At 36.7% G+C, this 17,328-nt stretch overlaps 2 protein-coding genes across 2 annotated transcripts in view; one reads left to right on the forward strand and one right to left on the reverse strand.

The window, feature by feature from the left end:
* Positions 1 to 4,486: 4,486 nt before the first annotated feature.
* LOC142354128 (uncharacterized) lies at positions 4,487 to 11,724 on the forward strand. Its single transcript, XM_075406396.1, has 2 exons — positions 4,487 to 5,381; positions 11,543 to 11,724. Exons 1-2 carry the CDS (start codon positions 4,487 to 4,489, stop codon positions 11,722 to 11,724), a joined length of 1,077 nt encoding a protein of 358 aa, XP_075262511.1.
* Positions 11,725 to 12,229: 505 nt separating this feature from the next.
* LOC142354378 (uncharacterized) overlaps positions 12,230 to 17,328 on the reverse strand; it is a 63,774-nt gene continuing 58,675 nt past the window's right edge. The window contains exon 13 of the mRNA XM_075406654.1: positions 12,230 to 13,069. Coding sequence (XP_075262769.1) covers positions 13,024 to 13,069 — 46 coding nt within the window. The 3' untranslated portion in view covers positions 12,230 to 13,023. The remainder of the gene's footprint in view (positions 13,070 to 17,328) is intronic.

Genomic DNA, 17,328 nt, shown 5'->3' on the forward strand with positions numbered 1-17,328 from the left:
CGGCAACCACTTTGTTCGCAATGAGATTGAGAATAACATCGAACCAAGTCATTTTGTACAACCGTACAGGACAAAAACAATGAATGACTGTAATTCTGCATCATTGAACGAGTTGCTATGTCTACAAAATTCAGACAAAAAGTACACAGATCCTACACAATTGAACCACAGACCCCCTGCCACAACAATTTATAACAACAGCAATAACTACCAAAATGAAATTTCCCAATCGCCTGGTCCAACAGTTGCAATGTTTAATGATAACAGCAACCCAAAACCTTCGCATTTTGCTCAATTACCGCAATGTCTGCCACCACCAGTTCCAGAAAACCTAGGCAAAAACTACATTGCCAACAACGTTGTAAGTAACAAGCAAGCCATCAAACTACCACCACTCTCACTGTCGCACTTCAATGGCAACCCTCTGCGATACCATGAATGGATTAACAATTTCTTTTCTATGGTTCATAATAATACTGGTATAACTGACACACATCAGATCACGTATCTCCAAAACTCAGTGTCTGCAAAAGTAAAGCAAATCATTAAGTCGTACTCCTGTAACGCAGCGTATTATGAAACAGCTCTAAATGAACTGATGAACCATTTTGGAGACCCAAGTGTTGTAGTGAGCGCCTTTATAGATCAACTCGAGTCATGGCACGCCACTAATTCAAATAATAAAAAAATCATTTGTCGCATTCTCAAATTTTCTAAAGCGCTTAGTTCAAACATTTGAATACCTTGGCTTCCAGGCAGACCTTCAGAGTTCCACATTGCTCAAAAAAGCGAAAGAAAAAGTGCCTTACAATATTTTGTTGAAATGGACGGAACATAGGCTCACAACAACAGCTGAACCAGCTTCACTTCGTTCCTTTCAACAATTCTTAGAACTTCATGCTCAAATTGACGATACCATCAATCGCGAGCAAACCTTTACGTCATTTAGACAACAACAAAACAACGTAGACTACGTCAAAGACTTTAGCGTTCCGATGGCTCACTATAAACCGTCATCACAAATAAATAGCCAAAACTTATTTGGCAAAGACAATTCTAACGCTGTTTTGCAGCCTGCAATTCAACCACAAATAACCACTTCTAATAGGGAGTGGTCATCCTCGGTAACTATCTCAAACAACGCGAAAGCTAACGGAAAACTGCAAAACAACCGACATTGCCCCCATTGCAATAATAACCATTTTTTGGCAACTTTTCCCGACTACCAAAAGCAATCACCACAAGATCGATATAAAATCGTTATCAAAAACAAATTGTGCGCGAATTGTTTGAGCAATAATCACCTCAGACAAAATTGCTCTTCACAAAAAAACTGCCAGTCCTGCAATGGCCGACATCGTTCTACTCTACACGACCCTTCAAAACAAGTGAAACGACCGCCAGCAGCATTCTCCACAAGATCTGCTCCATTTAGTCCTACACAGCATCCATCAAATGAAGTACCACCAAGCCAAAACAAACAACAACACTGTCGCTATGGACAATCTTTTGGTAAAACGAAGGAGCGAAATACTCAAGAGGAGTAACCTCGATTCACCTTCAAATAATCAAAGCTTCTGCGTTAATAAAAAACCGTCTCCTCCGAGAGACTGGCTCGAACAACTACAGTTGATGCCGGTGTCTTTTGTCAATGGCAACAAAGCCTTTGATACGTATGCACTCATAGATCATGGCAGCTAGTTCACATTCTTGCATGACACCATAACAAACTTCTTAGCACTTCCTTGCGAAGCGCAAACATCTACTACACTCCAATACGTGAATACCCAGAACGAAATGCCAATCTCAAAGATAACAGCGCCTGTCATTATCACTCCATATAAATCATTGAGACAAAGCTTTGACATATCTCGTGCATACAGCACGCCAGCAATGAACGTCACACCAGCCAACATATTTGAGTTGAATCAATTATGTGACACAATTAATAATCTCCGCCACATACCTTTCCCTCAGGTTGCTGGTGGCAAAATTGGAGCCCTGCTAGGTGTGAACACTTTCGCTTACACTCATCCAATCGAAGTAATATCCGGAAACATCAATCAACCGTTTGGTGTGAAAACAAAACTGGGATTAACATTAGCTGGGGAGTATGAAACTTCTCTCCACCCTTCAGAATCAACAATTAACCATCATTCAACAACAACTAAACAATTCATTTATCATGTTTCAAGACAGCAGACGGAAGAACCACATTTAAGCGAATTAGTTGAGCAATTCTGGAAAATTGAAAGTAAAGGAACCCAAGAAAACAGTTCTGTTCTTTCAGATGAAGACAACGATGCCCTAAAAGTTTTTCAGAAAACTATCCGACATAGCTCTGAGAGATATAAAATTGGTTTTCATTGGAAAACGCCTTGCTTTTTGGGGAAAAATTATTACTGTGCTCTTAATCAGCGGAAGTGCTTGGAGAAAAGACTAGGTAATAACCCAACGCTGAAAGAAAAATACGATCAAACGCTTTCAACAGACTTAATCAAAAATTACATAAAACCAGTCGAAATGACAGAACCTGAACCTGAAAAAATATGGTACCTGCCTCATCGTCCTGTTCAAAATCCGAATAAACCGGGAAAAATTTGAAGGGTGGCAAATGCCGCTTACAGGACCAGATCTCTTGAACAGCCTACTTGGCATACTGCTACGTTTTCTTGAACATCCAGTTGCAATACTTGCAGATATTGAAAGTATGTTCATGCAAATTGCTGTCGAACAAGAAGATCAATCTGCACTTAGGTTTCTCTGGTCGAAAAACAATTTTATAATGCAATATCAGTTCACTCGCTTGATTTTTGGGGCAACTTGTTCGCCTTCAATGGCCATCTTTGTCCTAAATCTATGCGCTAAAGACAATGCAGAAAATTTTCCCAAAGCTTTTGCAGCAATAACGAAGCAATTTTACATGGACGACTACGTTCATTCGCTGCCCACTATCACTGAAGCGAAAGACACTGTAATGCAAGTCAAAGAATGCCTCAAACGAGGAGGTTTCAAATTGACCAAGTTCATATCTAATTGTCGCGAAGTGCTGGAACAAATTCCATGTGAAGACTTAGATGAGTCAAAAAATTTCACTCGCGAATTAAGACAAAAATGGAATTTCCTTGATTATAAGTTTTTCATAAAACCATTGGAAGAGTTTCCAAAGAATGCAGCAATGTATAACCAAAGAAAACTGTTGAGTCTTGTTGCGTCGATTTTTGACCCAATCGGTATTGCGTCACCAGTGACTATACGCTTCAAGATTGTAATGCAACAAATTTGGCAACTGGGTTTAAAATGGGACACACCGCTACCCGAGAAATTACATAAACCATTGGAAAAAATACTTAACAGCTACTTCGGATCACCCCCCATTGAACACTCGCGAGCACTCAGTTTTTTTTGCAAGTTCACAGGAAATTGAACATCAATTGCACGTCTTTGTTGATGCGTCTACTTGTGCTATGGCACTAATAATTTATCTACGAAGTTATGACGATAACACCAAACAAACAGAAACCAGCTTCTTAATCAGTAAATGCAAAGTAACTCCTTTAAAATCGTTGAGCGTTCCAAAACTTGAGCTTGAGGCCGCAATAATTGGGATACGACTACTGAAAACAGTTCAAAAAGAGACAACACTGAAGATACACGATACACATTTTTGAACAGACAGTCGAGTTGTTCTTGATTGGATTGTTTCTAAGAAGAAACAGAAGCTGTTTGTCGCCAACAGAATCCGAGAAATACACGAATCTTCAAAATCCAATCAATGGCATTATATACCAACAAATCAAAATCCTGCAGACCATGGAACAAGTGGCCTAGAACCAGAAGAATTATGTTCTATATGGTTACAGGCTCCTGATTTCCTAACGAAACATTACTCCAACTGGAACTCCGCACACAAATAAGTTTCTGTTGACACAACGAGTACATCAAAACCGAATGAACCAGTCATTGACCCAACCCGTTTTCGATCTTGGACAAAACTGCTGTTAACACTCGCAACTATTTACAACCTGCTCTTCAGAATTAAAAAAGAACGAAATAACAAAGAGCAGTACACTGCAGACGACATCAACCAAGCACACAGTCACTTAATTCGAATTTCACAGGAAAAGTTTTCCATTCAGCTATTCACTCGCTAAGAAGAGGACGTAAACTAGACTCTAAATGCAAGATTCGATCCCTAAATTCGTACTTAGACAAAAACGGAATACTTAGATCACAAGGCCGACTACAATTTGCTCCTGAAGAGTTACAATTAGCTAAATTACAAATAATTCTTCATGCCAAACACTCAATAACACGCCTGTATCTTGAGCATGCGCATAGAATTTGTATACACCAAGGTACCGAGGCCGTCAAAGCTTTCTTTCAACTGAGATACGTCGTTACCGGCCTCAGGAAAACATTGTTAAGCATCCTATTTCGATGTTTTTTGTGCCGCCGTTTTGATGCCCAAAATATCCAGCCGTTAATGGCGCCACTACCAGTGTGCAGGTTTCCTGATACTCTCTCGCAATTCCCTTTTGCTAATACAGGAATTGATTTCTTCGGACCTTTCTATATCGAAGACACCAAAGACAAACTCACCAAGTACTACGGCCTCATTTTCACATGCATGGTCACACGTGCCGCACATCTTGAGTCATGCCCTGATTTAAACACGGACACTTTTCTCAACGCCCTCCGACGTTTTGCATCACGAAGATGTCAACCAAAACTTATTCATAGTGAGAACGGTAAAACATTTGTCGGGGCAGACGAAGAGTTGAAGCGATGCGTCCGTAGTCTCGACAATCAACGCATTGCCTCTGAACTTCTTATAAAGAACACATTTTGGAAATTTAACCCACCATACGGACCACATTTTGGTGGTGCGTGGGAACGGTTGATCCAAAATGGTAAACGGATCATTTTGATCATTCTAGGGAGCAAGAGGCTTACATCAGATGTCTTCCACACCATCATGGTTGAGACCGGAAGCATGCTGAACTCTCGACCACTTACACATATGGCTCACGTACCAGACAATGAAGAACCCATCACCCCAAATCATTTTCTGGTGCATAGACCTTACAATTCACTGCCACCAGGAGACTTTTCGTCAACCATGCCAGCATCCTTCAAGTCGTGGAAGAACGTGCAGCAGCTTATGAACCACGTCTGGAGACGCCTAGTTAAAGAGTACCTTCCCACTTTAACGAAGCGAAGCAAATGGTCCCAACAGGGTGATTCGTTGAAAGTCAATGACCTGGTGTGGATCCTCAAAGACCTCACTCCCCGTGGGCTATGGCCTCTGGGACGAATTGTCGAAACTTTGCCTGGAAAAGATGGATCTGTACGCATTGTCAAGGTAAAAACGGCTTACGGTACGTACGTCCGCCCCGTTGCCGGTCTTGCACGTTTTTTGGCTGATTAGGCGTTTTTTTTCTTACTTTTTTCTCGGAACGGAAATCTAGGCAACGCGAGCTACCCTCTGGTCTCTTGGTTACGTCATTCTCCCCTTCTTTGGTTTAATTTATGGGTTTCCTCTCCCCGGAGCCTGTTGATGATGCATCAATTCAAGAAGGCCAAAGCCAATATTACAAAACTTGAAACTCTTCCCGCCAAAAAAGGGGGAACTTGACTTCGTCCAAATAACACGTGTAAAACAGTAAATCTCCGATAAAAGAGACTGAACTAAACATTATCCTACTGAACTTACATTACTAGAAACGTGTTCTCTACACATAGAGTACATTTACTATTTAAAAAATCTAATTCAATTTGAGGGCTTCTTTTTAGAAAACTTTTCATATTTTACTTTGTTTTATTGTTTTAAGTGAGAATAGTCACTTTTAAATCAAGATTCCGTTAATTACAAAACTCATTCACAGTCAAATGATGCCCAATGAACAAGAAAATTGTTTTCAAGGAAGCCCTCTTTTTTTTGTTTGGCTTCGAATCTGAGTTTTTATAATTTGTAAAAATTTTGAACTTCATTCCGAGATTTTACTATAATTTTGGAGTCCAATGCCATAGAGTCGTTGACTAAAAAAGCAATGGATAATTTAATGAGGATAAGGTGAACCTATCTAGCCCTTTGAGCGGACAGCCAATGGCTGTTAAGACTTTAAAACTCACTTTTCGAATTGTTTTTCAAAAATTAACCGATCTTTAACTTATTTTCGCGAACTGTAGGTCAGACACAGTAAATACAGGACCTCATCCATACTAGTGCAACCAGAATAAATCTGGTTATCAGTTTTATCTGCTGATTATTGGTTCTATGACTTCGATGCCACAAGTTTTCATAATCTTTTGGATATTTTTTTGATAAAAACTTTCTTGGATATCTTTCTTTCGTAATTTTGGTTCCCATTGAAATCTTATCACATTAGTCATATTTTCATCGTTCCCATTGGCTTAGGGAAGACGTTCAATGGATCATAGATAAAGTTTTCACGATACTTGTGGTTTTAAGGGCTTCGACACTTTCTTCTCGCACTTTTCTACTGAATTTCTGGTTTTTGCCTGTACTTGTTGTTGTTTTTATATTCAAAAGACTTGTTTGCTGTCCTATTGATGACTTATGAATGAATAAGATTCTTGTCTTCCCAACAAGGCATAAGTTAGCGTATTTATTGGTTTCTGTTGAAAGCTATTGAATTTAACCTCTGTCAAACTAAATTTTCAATTTTTGCGAACATGAACCAATCCTAAACTTATTTATCAAGAACTGATAATTAGTCTCGGTAATGACAGTATTCATTCCTTTCTACTGGAAAAAAAGTTTTTCTGGTTAATTGTTTCATCTTCCAGCTAGTGGCTTCGATGCCAGGAGTTATGATAATTTTTTTTTTAATTTTTGGATGTCTTTTTTCGTAATTTTGGTTCTTTTTGAAATCTTATTACATTATACTAATAGGTATCATGGACATTGGCCTAGAGAGAACTTTCAATAGATCATCGATAAAGTTTTCAGAGAAAACCGTTTGTTTAAAGGGTTTGGACTTTTTCTTCTCTCTTTTCTACTGAAATTTTGGATTTGCCTGTATTTATTGTTGCTTTCATAGTCCAAAGATGTATTGTAATGTCTTAACGATAACGTATGAATGCCAAACATACTTGTTTCCCCATCAAGGCATAAATCATCGTATTTATTGACTTCCGTTGAGAGCTTTTGAATTTGATAAATTTGATGAAAATAAAAATAATTTCTCAAATCATTTTTGAATATTAACCGATGTTAAACTTATTTTCGTGAATTTTAATTAATTCTCAGAGATGACAGGAAGCCGTTCATTTCTACTTCAACCAAGACTCATTTGGTTAAGGGCTTTTTTCTTCTAACTAATGTTTTTAGCACTTCGATGACACAGGTTATTAAATTTTTTTTAAAAAATTTTTTAATATTTTTTTCGTATTTGGTTTCTTTCTGAAATCTTATCACATTATACTTATATGGATCAATCAAAAAGGCCTAGAGAGAAATTTCAATATATCATGTATAAAGTTCTCAGAAAAGATCTTATGGTTTAAATGGACATATTGTGATGTGTTATTGATCACCTTTTAATGACAAGCATCCTTGTCCTCCCATCGAGGCACAACTTTGCGTTTTTATTAATTTCCGTTGAAAGCTATTCAATTGAATGGCGTTGATAATAGGGCTTTTCTCAAAAACTTCGTGACTTTTATATTAAATCATATTTGTTGATTTTTTGAAAACATTTTTTTAAAGAAGAAGTATACCATTGCTGTTAAACTATGGTTGCAATAGAAAAGTTTTTAGTGAAAACTTCACTTTCTAATGGCTTCGACAGTTTTTCCGCTCAACTTTTTGAATTTTCTGTCTTTGCCTCATTTTAATTATTCTTTATGTAGAATTATTAAAATGCTGACCCGTCTTATAAGCCATTAATTGAGAATTGACTGAATCATGTTACTCGATGCAGGCAGTTTATAGCTAATAGTCCGCAAGTTTATGATATTAATTGTTTTCAAAGATTATTTTAAACTTTTCAGTTTTTGTTGTTCTTTTCTTCAACTTGAAGCTTAATCTCAAAATTGAGAGGTCCCATCCAACTCCTTGTATTTCAAACACTATCGCTTCTATATATATATATATATATATATATATATATATATATATATATATTATATCGTTACTGATGTTTTGTTTGTTGGAAAATATGCGTTTTCATAAAATCCTTGTGAGTGGTCAATATTTGATACTTTCTTCGTTTAGCACATAGATTTTTCAAATGTAGTTCAAGTGAACTTATTTAATTTTTTCAGTATAGTTTTGGCTGACTAGATAAACAAAAATTGAACTAAGAAAACATTACATTCAGATAATAGCGAATGATTTTAATGGCTTCAATAATTTGTGTTTTCCCAAATCGTTTGTATTTTTTGTTGTTTTCTGCATCTCTAATCCGTTTCTTTCCTTGGTCTAGCCAAACATAGTTCTTATTGTTTTTGTAATGACTTTTTAGTAAATTTATCAAAAATTATTTCTAAGCTAATGATTTTTAAGAATTATGAGAATTTTTTTATTTAAAAAATGTGGATTGATTTTTGAATTCAGCCTCATTATTCCTTCTTTTTGTCGACTTGTTGCCTAGTCTCATTAATATAAAGTCCCATATAATTTTTAGCCACAAAAAGTATCTTTGTGTAGTTAAGATTTTTTCTGATTGTATTTCGACATTGTTACTAGGTGCTTTTACGTTTAGATGTTGAAGTTTTGCCGTAAAAAAAGTTTTTTTTTCTTTTTGCTTATTTTGTTTATTTTTTTTCGCCCGTAGTCTTATAAAAGGTGGGAGATCTTGCGAGGGCTGTAATGAGTCATGGCATTATTTAATTCATTTAGTAGTTTGTGTAACTATTTTTTTTAACTATAAGGGCTATTTTTGATTATTTCTTCATTTGGTTGACAGTATGTCAAAAATGTAGATGAGCGCGAGTCGAAACATCATGTGCGAACGCACATTACCGAGTCTCCTTGTTATTCTTAGGGACGAAACTGTAACTGTGGGGTGCGACTTTAGTGCACTCGAGTCAGTGCAGGTATTAACTTGTGACTATAGACAAGCATCTGTTTTCAAGCACAAGTGAAAAAGTAGTGAACATTACTGTTGTAATTGAAACGCTTGAGACTGTATAGCATAGATTTCCCATCAGAGCATTACTCATGCTTTTCAATGGGCTTCGGCGTAGTCACTTGCAGTACGGTGAACTCTGGTTTTTTCAATTAGGTTTTATAATCATTTTCTCGAGGAAAATATGATTTGGGCTTTAAAATGCGTTTTAAGTCTTCTCAATTATTAAAGATAAGAATGCAATCCACGCAAACAAACTCATTGAAACAAGATAATTTATGAGTTCAACCAAAGATTGCAAGGAACAATCAACCTGTTCCATCATCTAAATCTATATTTAAAAATGATTCCTCAGAACTCACTTCCATTGTACCGGTGAGTTTGCAGGTATCAAATCAAAGTCGGTTGAAAAAAATCAAAGCCGGTTAAATTTGATTCTATTACAGTTTCTATTCAACCAGCCGGTTTACGCTTCAAATAACCGGAGCCCGATTAAATTGTAAAATTAAATTAAAAGTGCTCGCCAAAATCAGTTACAATTTTTCCACTTAGCGTCGTCTATCCGTACACAATAAGTGTTGCTCTCTCTCTCACACACACACACACACACACACACACACACACACACACACACACACACACCAGTAGCATTATTACCTTTTACCAAAACAAAAACTGTAACTTTCACTCTCATCTAGCCTTTGCTTACATTGTCAATTGATTGTCATACTCTCCGACGATATAACAACCGCCTGCCATGTCTTGACTATTTGCTCATAACACTAATTTTTGATAGCCACTCCAAAGTCAAATTCGATTTCTTTGAATTCTGCATTACTGAAATATTGGATTAATTAGAAATTCTTGAACTATGTAAACTCAAATTTCCCAGCAGTTTAAAAAGTCAGAATTTCGCGTCGGTGATCTGATTTAACTGTTTTAAATAGCAATCAATCAGTACTGGAATCTTTCTGCCGTGCCGTTTTCGAACGTTGCTTGCCAATAACCATTTGGTTTCTTTCTAGCTATCAGATGAACCCTGTCTCAATTGAAGTGAAAAGAAATGTGCAAAAGATGATAAAGTAAATTTTGTATAAGTTTCTCAAAATTTTAAATTGCAAGCTCAAATCGCAATTGCTTATTTGGTATGACATTTCAACAATAACATTAACTACATTCTATCTATTGTATTCTGTTGCGAAAATCATTGAGTGGAGGAGCCACTCATTGTTATTGGGAGGCATATTTCGACAGAAGTCATCACTTAAACAGCAGCACGCGCAACTTCCAATAGCTAAACTTGATAATTTATGAACTGAAAATTATAACCCGAGATTCATGGTTATGTACGTCCAAATCACCTGATCAAAAACTGGGTCCATGCAAAAAATTTATGGTTCCCGCTAAGTAGTACCCCTTAGATTGCATATAGAGTGCTAGATTGTATACACCCCCCCCCCCCCCCACCCATTACCAAAAAATAGCAAAAGTGGGGTCTAAAACGAAGACTCAAAACTACTTGCACGTGCGTATCTTAAGAAAAAGTTTAAGTGATCAAGGCCACGACGTCAACTGAAAGTTATCATCAAACTAAATCAAGTCAGGTTTCGATTGACGTCATACCTTAACATCATCAGATTAAACGCATTCAATAACAGTTACAATGTACAAGGTTGCAAGAAAGGAAAGTAGAACAAGAAAAGAAGAAAGATGATAATTTACGAGTTATCATTTACTTTAATTGGTTCAATTTCGTTACTCCCCCCCCGCCCACATGGCACGTTACGCGACTCCCTGTAGCATCTTTTATATAGCCTAAGACATCGGCGCAAGTTGGCACGGGTCATGGGCAATATACACCCACCAATCAAAATCTGGGGTATTAAAGGAAAAGATCCAATTATTTGCTAGTACGTCACAGAGCATTTGAGGGATATTCAGTAACTGGCAGAGAGGCAAAGGGCTAAGTTTCCCAAAGCAAAACCTCGAATATTATATTTTGTCAACCCCCCCCCCCCCCCCGGTGCCGTTTGTCACCGCGTTACAATCTATGTACACATCGCACGTTACTATTACATGTGCTGCTATCCATTAAGCGGGTGGGGGTTGGGGGCGCGGATATAAATCTAAATAGTCCAACTATTGACCAAATTAGCTATTTTTTCTGAGATGCTTTGCCTTTAAACATAATTTTGATCAACCATCCACCATTAGAGAACGATACAAATGTTAGCGCCATTGAATACATTAACAAGTAAGATTAGGCTCCACTATATACAGATAAAGAGCATACAGCCCATATCGCTTTTTTTACGTTGAGGCGAGATAAAGCAGGTGTTGCATAGGAACTGCTGAAAATTTTTTCTTCGTAGACACGCCAAAACATTTGAGGTAATAGCAAGGTGCATACATATGATACATTGTTAAGACACGCAATCTTTCAGATATGGGAATCTCCCCAATCATGAAATTGAACGATTACAGCAACAGGGTTGACTTATGGGATCTAAATCTAACCCCCATCCCCCTCGATCTCGGTAAGAGCATGTCCTTCTATAATAACCCACCCAATAACTGTTTACAACAACTGGAATGTCTGTTCTCATCCATTGTAAAAACCCCATGAGATTCGTGACCCCCCCACACCATAATGGAAAAATTTACGGTAATTAAGGGCCCTTTAGGTTCCAGGGGCATTGAAATAGGGACGGGGTATATGAACTAACCAGAAAGACAACACACGAGTCTACTAATGACTACAAACCATAGTCAGTTCAAAAATGTATTCTATATTTTGCCAATATAGCTTCTACAAAGCAATTAGTTGTTTCAACTTGATGTAGGGGAGGAAAGATCCCGATTTTTTTTATCATGTTGCACCCGTTAGTACTCAAAGTGAAGGACCAAAAGTTTGAGAAAAGCGGACGTTTAATAAGATGTTTCAAAACATTAAATAGTAACTTAACTGATTGCCTGCTCAATAGATGGAGCCATAAAGGCAATAAAAATATTGTGCCTTATAGGAACAAAGTTTGCTCACTGAAATAGAAACAGTCAGCTTACAATCGTGAGACTATCAGTTGAGTTCAATCTATTCCTAATGGCTTTATAAAATTAGATCATTTATGGTCCCACACCTTGAAATGAATTTACGCTTATAACGTTGGTCATCACTAGTTACAGCATATTAATTAATAACCATAATTCGAGATCGACAATCAATAATGCTAAAAGATGATATTTATATCAAATAAATCTACCTACCCGCTAAAGAGAAAACGAAACAGAAATATTTAATTAAGCTCTTCTAATTGTGAAATGGAAACGACTGATAATAACAGAAAGAGCAGCGGTTGCTATGCACATGAATCGGGCGGATAAGTGAAAAGAATATAGCCACATATTGTAGAAAATGAGGAGTTAATTATCGTTCGAAGAATAAAAATTTCACCAAAACAAACGACGGTTAATGAAGTGCTCTGTGCTTATTATTAATTAATTATTTAGTCATTTAATTATGAATTAATCAATTATCAATCACTACAGACATTCGGAATCAAAACTTTCTGCGGGTATTTGGTAATAGCCGCAATATCGGCACTGAAAACATCAATGGTAAGTTTTGACATGGAATTATCTCGACTTCGAGTTGCGTTAAATTGAGTTGGTAACTAGAAAGATATCTCGATAACATATCAAGTAATTTATTTATATTAGCACCAAAATGATATCATGGAAAGAAGAAATGTTAGAAAACTAAATAGCAATAGGACGGCTATTCCAAGTTGAAGAGAGCAAAATGAGAGCTTGACCGCAAAACGTCCAACTGCAAGACAGTTTGTAAGCATCTCTGCTTCCTGGGTTCTCATTGGTCATAAATCATCTCTTCAATTTGTAATTTTGTTCAAATCCTTCGCCTCTCGTGTCAGCTACTTTTTCCACTTCCACCGCCAAGAAGAAACCTTCTTCGCCTGCAGCAACCACATTATATCACCCAACAAAATCTTTCAAAAACATAGTCGCCAGATTGCCGGAAAATAGCCGCGATAGACGCTTGTGGCGTTATATGAATTGAAACAACTATAGAAATAAAATAGACAGATCGACCACCAGTTCTTTAATAGACCACTAGACTTTTTGGGTTAGCTTCGGACTGTCATTTTTATGAGACACATAAGCTCTATAAGGAGAAAGCCCAACGTAACCCAAGATATAGCAGGACTAGTACTGACCTACAACTCAAAGAATTTTCTTTGACTAAACAAAAAAAACTAGACTTAGAAATGGCTTTTAAAATCCAGTTAGAAAGAAAAATCCGATAAAAATATGGAAACAGAAAAAAGTCAAATAATTGGCACATGTAAACAAAGAAACCACTAGCGAGAAATCGAGTTTTTGTTCAAAAACCGTTGCCTCACTCAAGTTTAAAATTAGAGTGAAAAAAAATTTATGCCGCAAAACCACTCGCTTTTTCGCTCCACTTCCTGTTTCGGCGTGACCAAAATCACTACTCCAATTTGACTTCAAAAATCATGACAATGTGTGAACAGATCTTGAAAAAAAAGACAGCGCCCCAATACAATTCAAATTCTTTGAATTGTAAAAAATTAGGAGCGCTATAATAGCCGCCTAGAATTGAGGACGCGGCTATTAACAAACAACTAATTTGAATAGCTTAAATTGAATTGACTTCAAATTCGCTTGAAATTGACCAAAATAAAATTAATTCTCACTGGTGTACAATCACTGATTGAAACTTCTTTCGAGAGCAATTAACAAAATACATCATCAATACTCCTCCTTGAGTAGTAAAAACCAAGAGTAGCGCAATACAGCTACTCTCAACTTACAGCTTTGCAGCCATAAAAACAATTGCTGGGGAGCAATATAACCACTGGAATCACCCAAAACGATTCTTTAAAGAATCTAATTTCACAACATAGCCGGCAGATTGCCGGAATAGCTGCGAAAGAATAGACTTGGGGGCCGTAAAATACAGTTAAACATTTGGAAAAAAGGTTATCGCGGCCAACGTTTATTCAAAGCGGGTGGTGTACAATAGAGAATAATTTTGGGTGCATAAAAGTTTGACGCGCCCAAGATTCGAACCCCCTACCCCCGGTGTAAGAACCGGCTGCATTAGCCACTAGGCTACACGTCCCTCGTGATACACGTCCCTTATATTATAAACAACTGTTTTCGCAACAGAAAAATTCTGAATGCGAACAATTTAGGTCACGCGAAAAGCAAGAAATCAAGCGTGAAAAAGACTGAAAACGTGAAGCGAGAAAATGTTCTAGAACAAAAAGCAAAACGAGAAAGAGCGTCAGACGATGAAACAAAAAACCAAGAGAACCGCAATATAGTTCTGCTCAGCTTACAGTTTTGCAGCTATAGAAAAAATGATAGCAAGTATTTGTTAGCTGTATAATGCTTAGCTGATGAATTATATTCTAGTTATTTTTATCCTGCACAATCAAAAATTCGAGATTGCAGGGTGTTTCAGATGCCACCGAAAAACCAGAGCATTTTGTGCTACCAAGGAAATAACATAATTAACATATGGACACCAATTTTCAGCCTAAATTTTTGAAAGTACGAAAAACTATGTAGCATACACCATTTTCAGCAACACAAAACGTCTGAAACCATGTATATGGATTTAAAAGCAGTTTTAAATAACCACAGCAAAATTCAAAAACAGAAACCAATTCATAGAAAAAAAACACTGGAAATCAAAAGACAGATGTAGTTACCATGACAATGGGAGTGTAGGGTAAAAGTTCAATTTAATGATCGTTTAGTTGCGGAGGCAAATGTATCAATCATCATTATTAACTGAATTTGAAGTCTCTCCAAGATAGGCTTCCATTATATAGCTTAGCAGAAGTTTGAAATTTGCTACGGAAGTTGGCCGTTTCACAGTTTGAAATTTAAGATTATTACTAATCGCATTAGATATGATGAATTCATTCCAGGATTCTATAGCTCTACCAAAAAGTAATGCTAGCTGTATTTGACGTCGAAATGGTGGCAATTTCTCTTGTTTTTATGGTACTGCAGTGCAGGAACCACTCATTTTTAAGAAACCTGAGCTCTATTCGATAAAACTGCGCAAGTACGTGGCTCCTTTGATCCTCAAAAGGTATTCCAATGGAAGTATTTCACGCTCTAATTATAGAACATGAAATTTGTCACAATTTCTTTTGAAGCAAGATTTTATTGCCCAGTTTAATTGTATCTCAAGTGAACACATAGATGGTAGGTTACCAGAAAATAGCCGCTATGGTTTCGTAGATCTGCAGTTTTAAATAGACATTAAAAAGGCGGACCGAAAAAAAAAATTCTTTTCATTAAGGGGTGAGATGTTATATTTTGATAAAAAATCTGAATAAAGTAGTGCGACTTTTATTGACTGCTCTTAAATAACCTTAAATTAGCGTGATATACACTCACTTGACCTTATCTCTTTTAAATAAAGTAAAAAAAGTCAATTTCAGAGTGAGGAGGTCATTTTTGAGAGTGAAGCAAGTCATGTATGACAAAACTTGATAACGCGAATGGCCAAAAAACTAGCTCCACTCAGAGAGAAAAATGACGTCGCATACGAAGTTCATTTGAAATCGTATGAACCAAGGAACAAAAAGCGGACTGTGACGTCATTTGGTCGCAACAAAAATCTTGGCGAAAAAAACATAGCAGGACAGGTCTTGAATTAATCCAAAAAAATGAGCTATTTAGTGACCTGATAATAAATATTTTCGAATCAACATCAAATTAAGACAGTCAAGAAAGTCCATGACCCTAGTTGAGCTAAAATTAACCAAATCTAAAACCAATTAGAGCAGTTCTTTGTAAAGGACTTAGTGTTTTAGGAATAACTGAAAATAACAAAACGCTAATAAAGTACTGACTCTACCATCCTTAAAATGATTAAACAGTACAACAACCTTGAAGAAACCAATGACAGACACAAAAAAGCAGACGACTTTAAAAGACAATAAACATCGATTTCTCATTAGCAACTAATGAATCTTGTCATTATTGAGACTGAGATTGAAGACAACAAAATAGGGAATAACTGAAAAATTTACCGATTTTGATTAAAAACGTAGAGCGTATAAGTCATAGAAAGCTAAATCCATAAATTGCACTGATTACCTCGGTTAATTAAAGCATCTTTGGCAACAGATGAGACCAGTCAATAATTAACTTAAGATATAAGATAGTGAATAATAAAAATCATGAATGCCAATTTTTTTTTAAATTAGTGTCAAAAGTTAGTGTCATTAGTGTTAAACAATTTTATCGCCTGAAATGATTCCTATTAGCAACCTATGAGACCAGTCACTAAAGCAACTAAATGGCAAGGAAACAAGTACAACTACTCGCAAACCTCAAAAAATCATTTAAAAATTTTGAAAACAATTAAGGTCGAAGTTCAAAATCATGAAAACCACTAGTCACGAACTCAAACCATTAACTCGTCTCATTTATGTCACATTAGCAACCAAAGAGAGGTATAATTAATAAAAATAATTGATAAGACAACAAACACTCTAAAAAGGGGCGAATATCATATGTTCACTAATATTTTATGCAAACATCAATATGGGTGCACCAGGGGCCGATGGGGAGGGGGGGGGGGCAAAAATGGGGTGGGAAAAATAGCACGGTGGGGGCATTAGTGGGGGTGCCTTCAACCTCTAAGAACCGCCCTTCACACCATAAGTATAAGTCTCCAAAACGGTTTGAGCTGAAACAGAGCTGAAAGGCTCTAAGAGCACTTAATGCCCACTGGGCGCTACATGTTTATCCCGTTTTTGAGGACGAAAAGTCAAAAGCGTCAGACGAAAAATCGGTCAAGCGAAAAATTGCCTAAAAAAGACCGTGAGGACTAATATAATTGCTACAAACTTGGTATATATTAATAAATTGGATAGTAAAAACCAGGAGCAAGCCAATAATAGTGCATCCATAAGTTTAATGCTTGTAAGAATTGGGAAAGAGCTCTTGCTTGCATAAACTGCTCTTATTCCAGACGCCATTTTCCGCAGCACATTTTTTACGTCCTCTTGGTAGTTTAGAATATTGTCACAAAAAACTTTCGCAGCATTTTTCATTGTCTACTGTTCACCAGTAACAGTTATAGAACACGTGTTGGTTAAATAACTTTTAGACTTGCCAAATACCATAAAGTATGTTTTTGATATGTTCATAATTCGGCTAC

Source organism: Convolutriloba macropyga, chromosome 15, assembly GCF_964194025.1.
Source record: "Convolutriloba macropyga chromosome 15, txConMacr16.3, whole genome shotgun sequence".
Taxonomy (NCBI): domain Eukaryota; kingdom Metazoa; phylum Xenacoelomorpha; order Acoela; family Convolutidae; genus Convolutriloba; species Convolutriloba macropyga.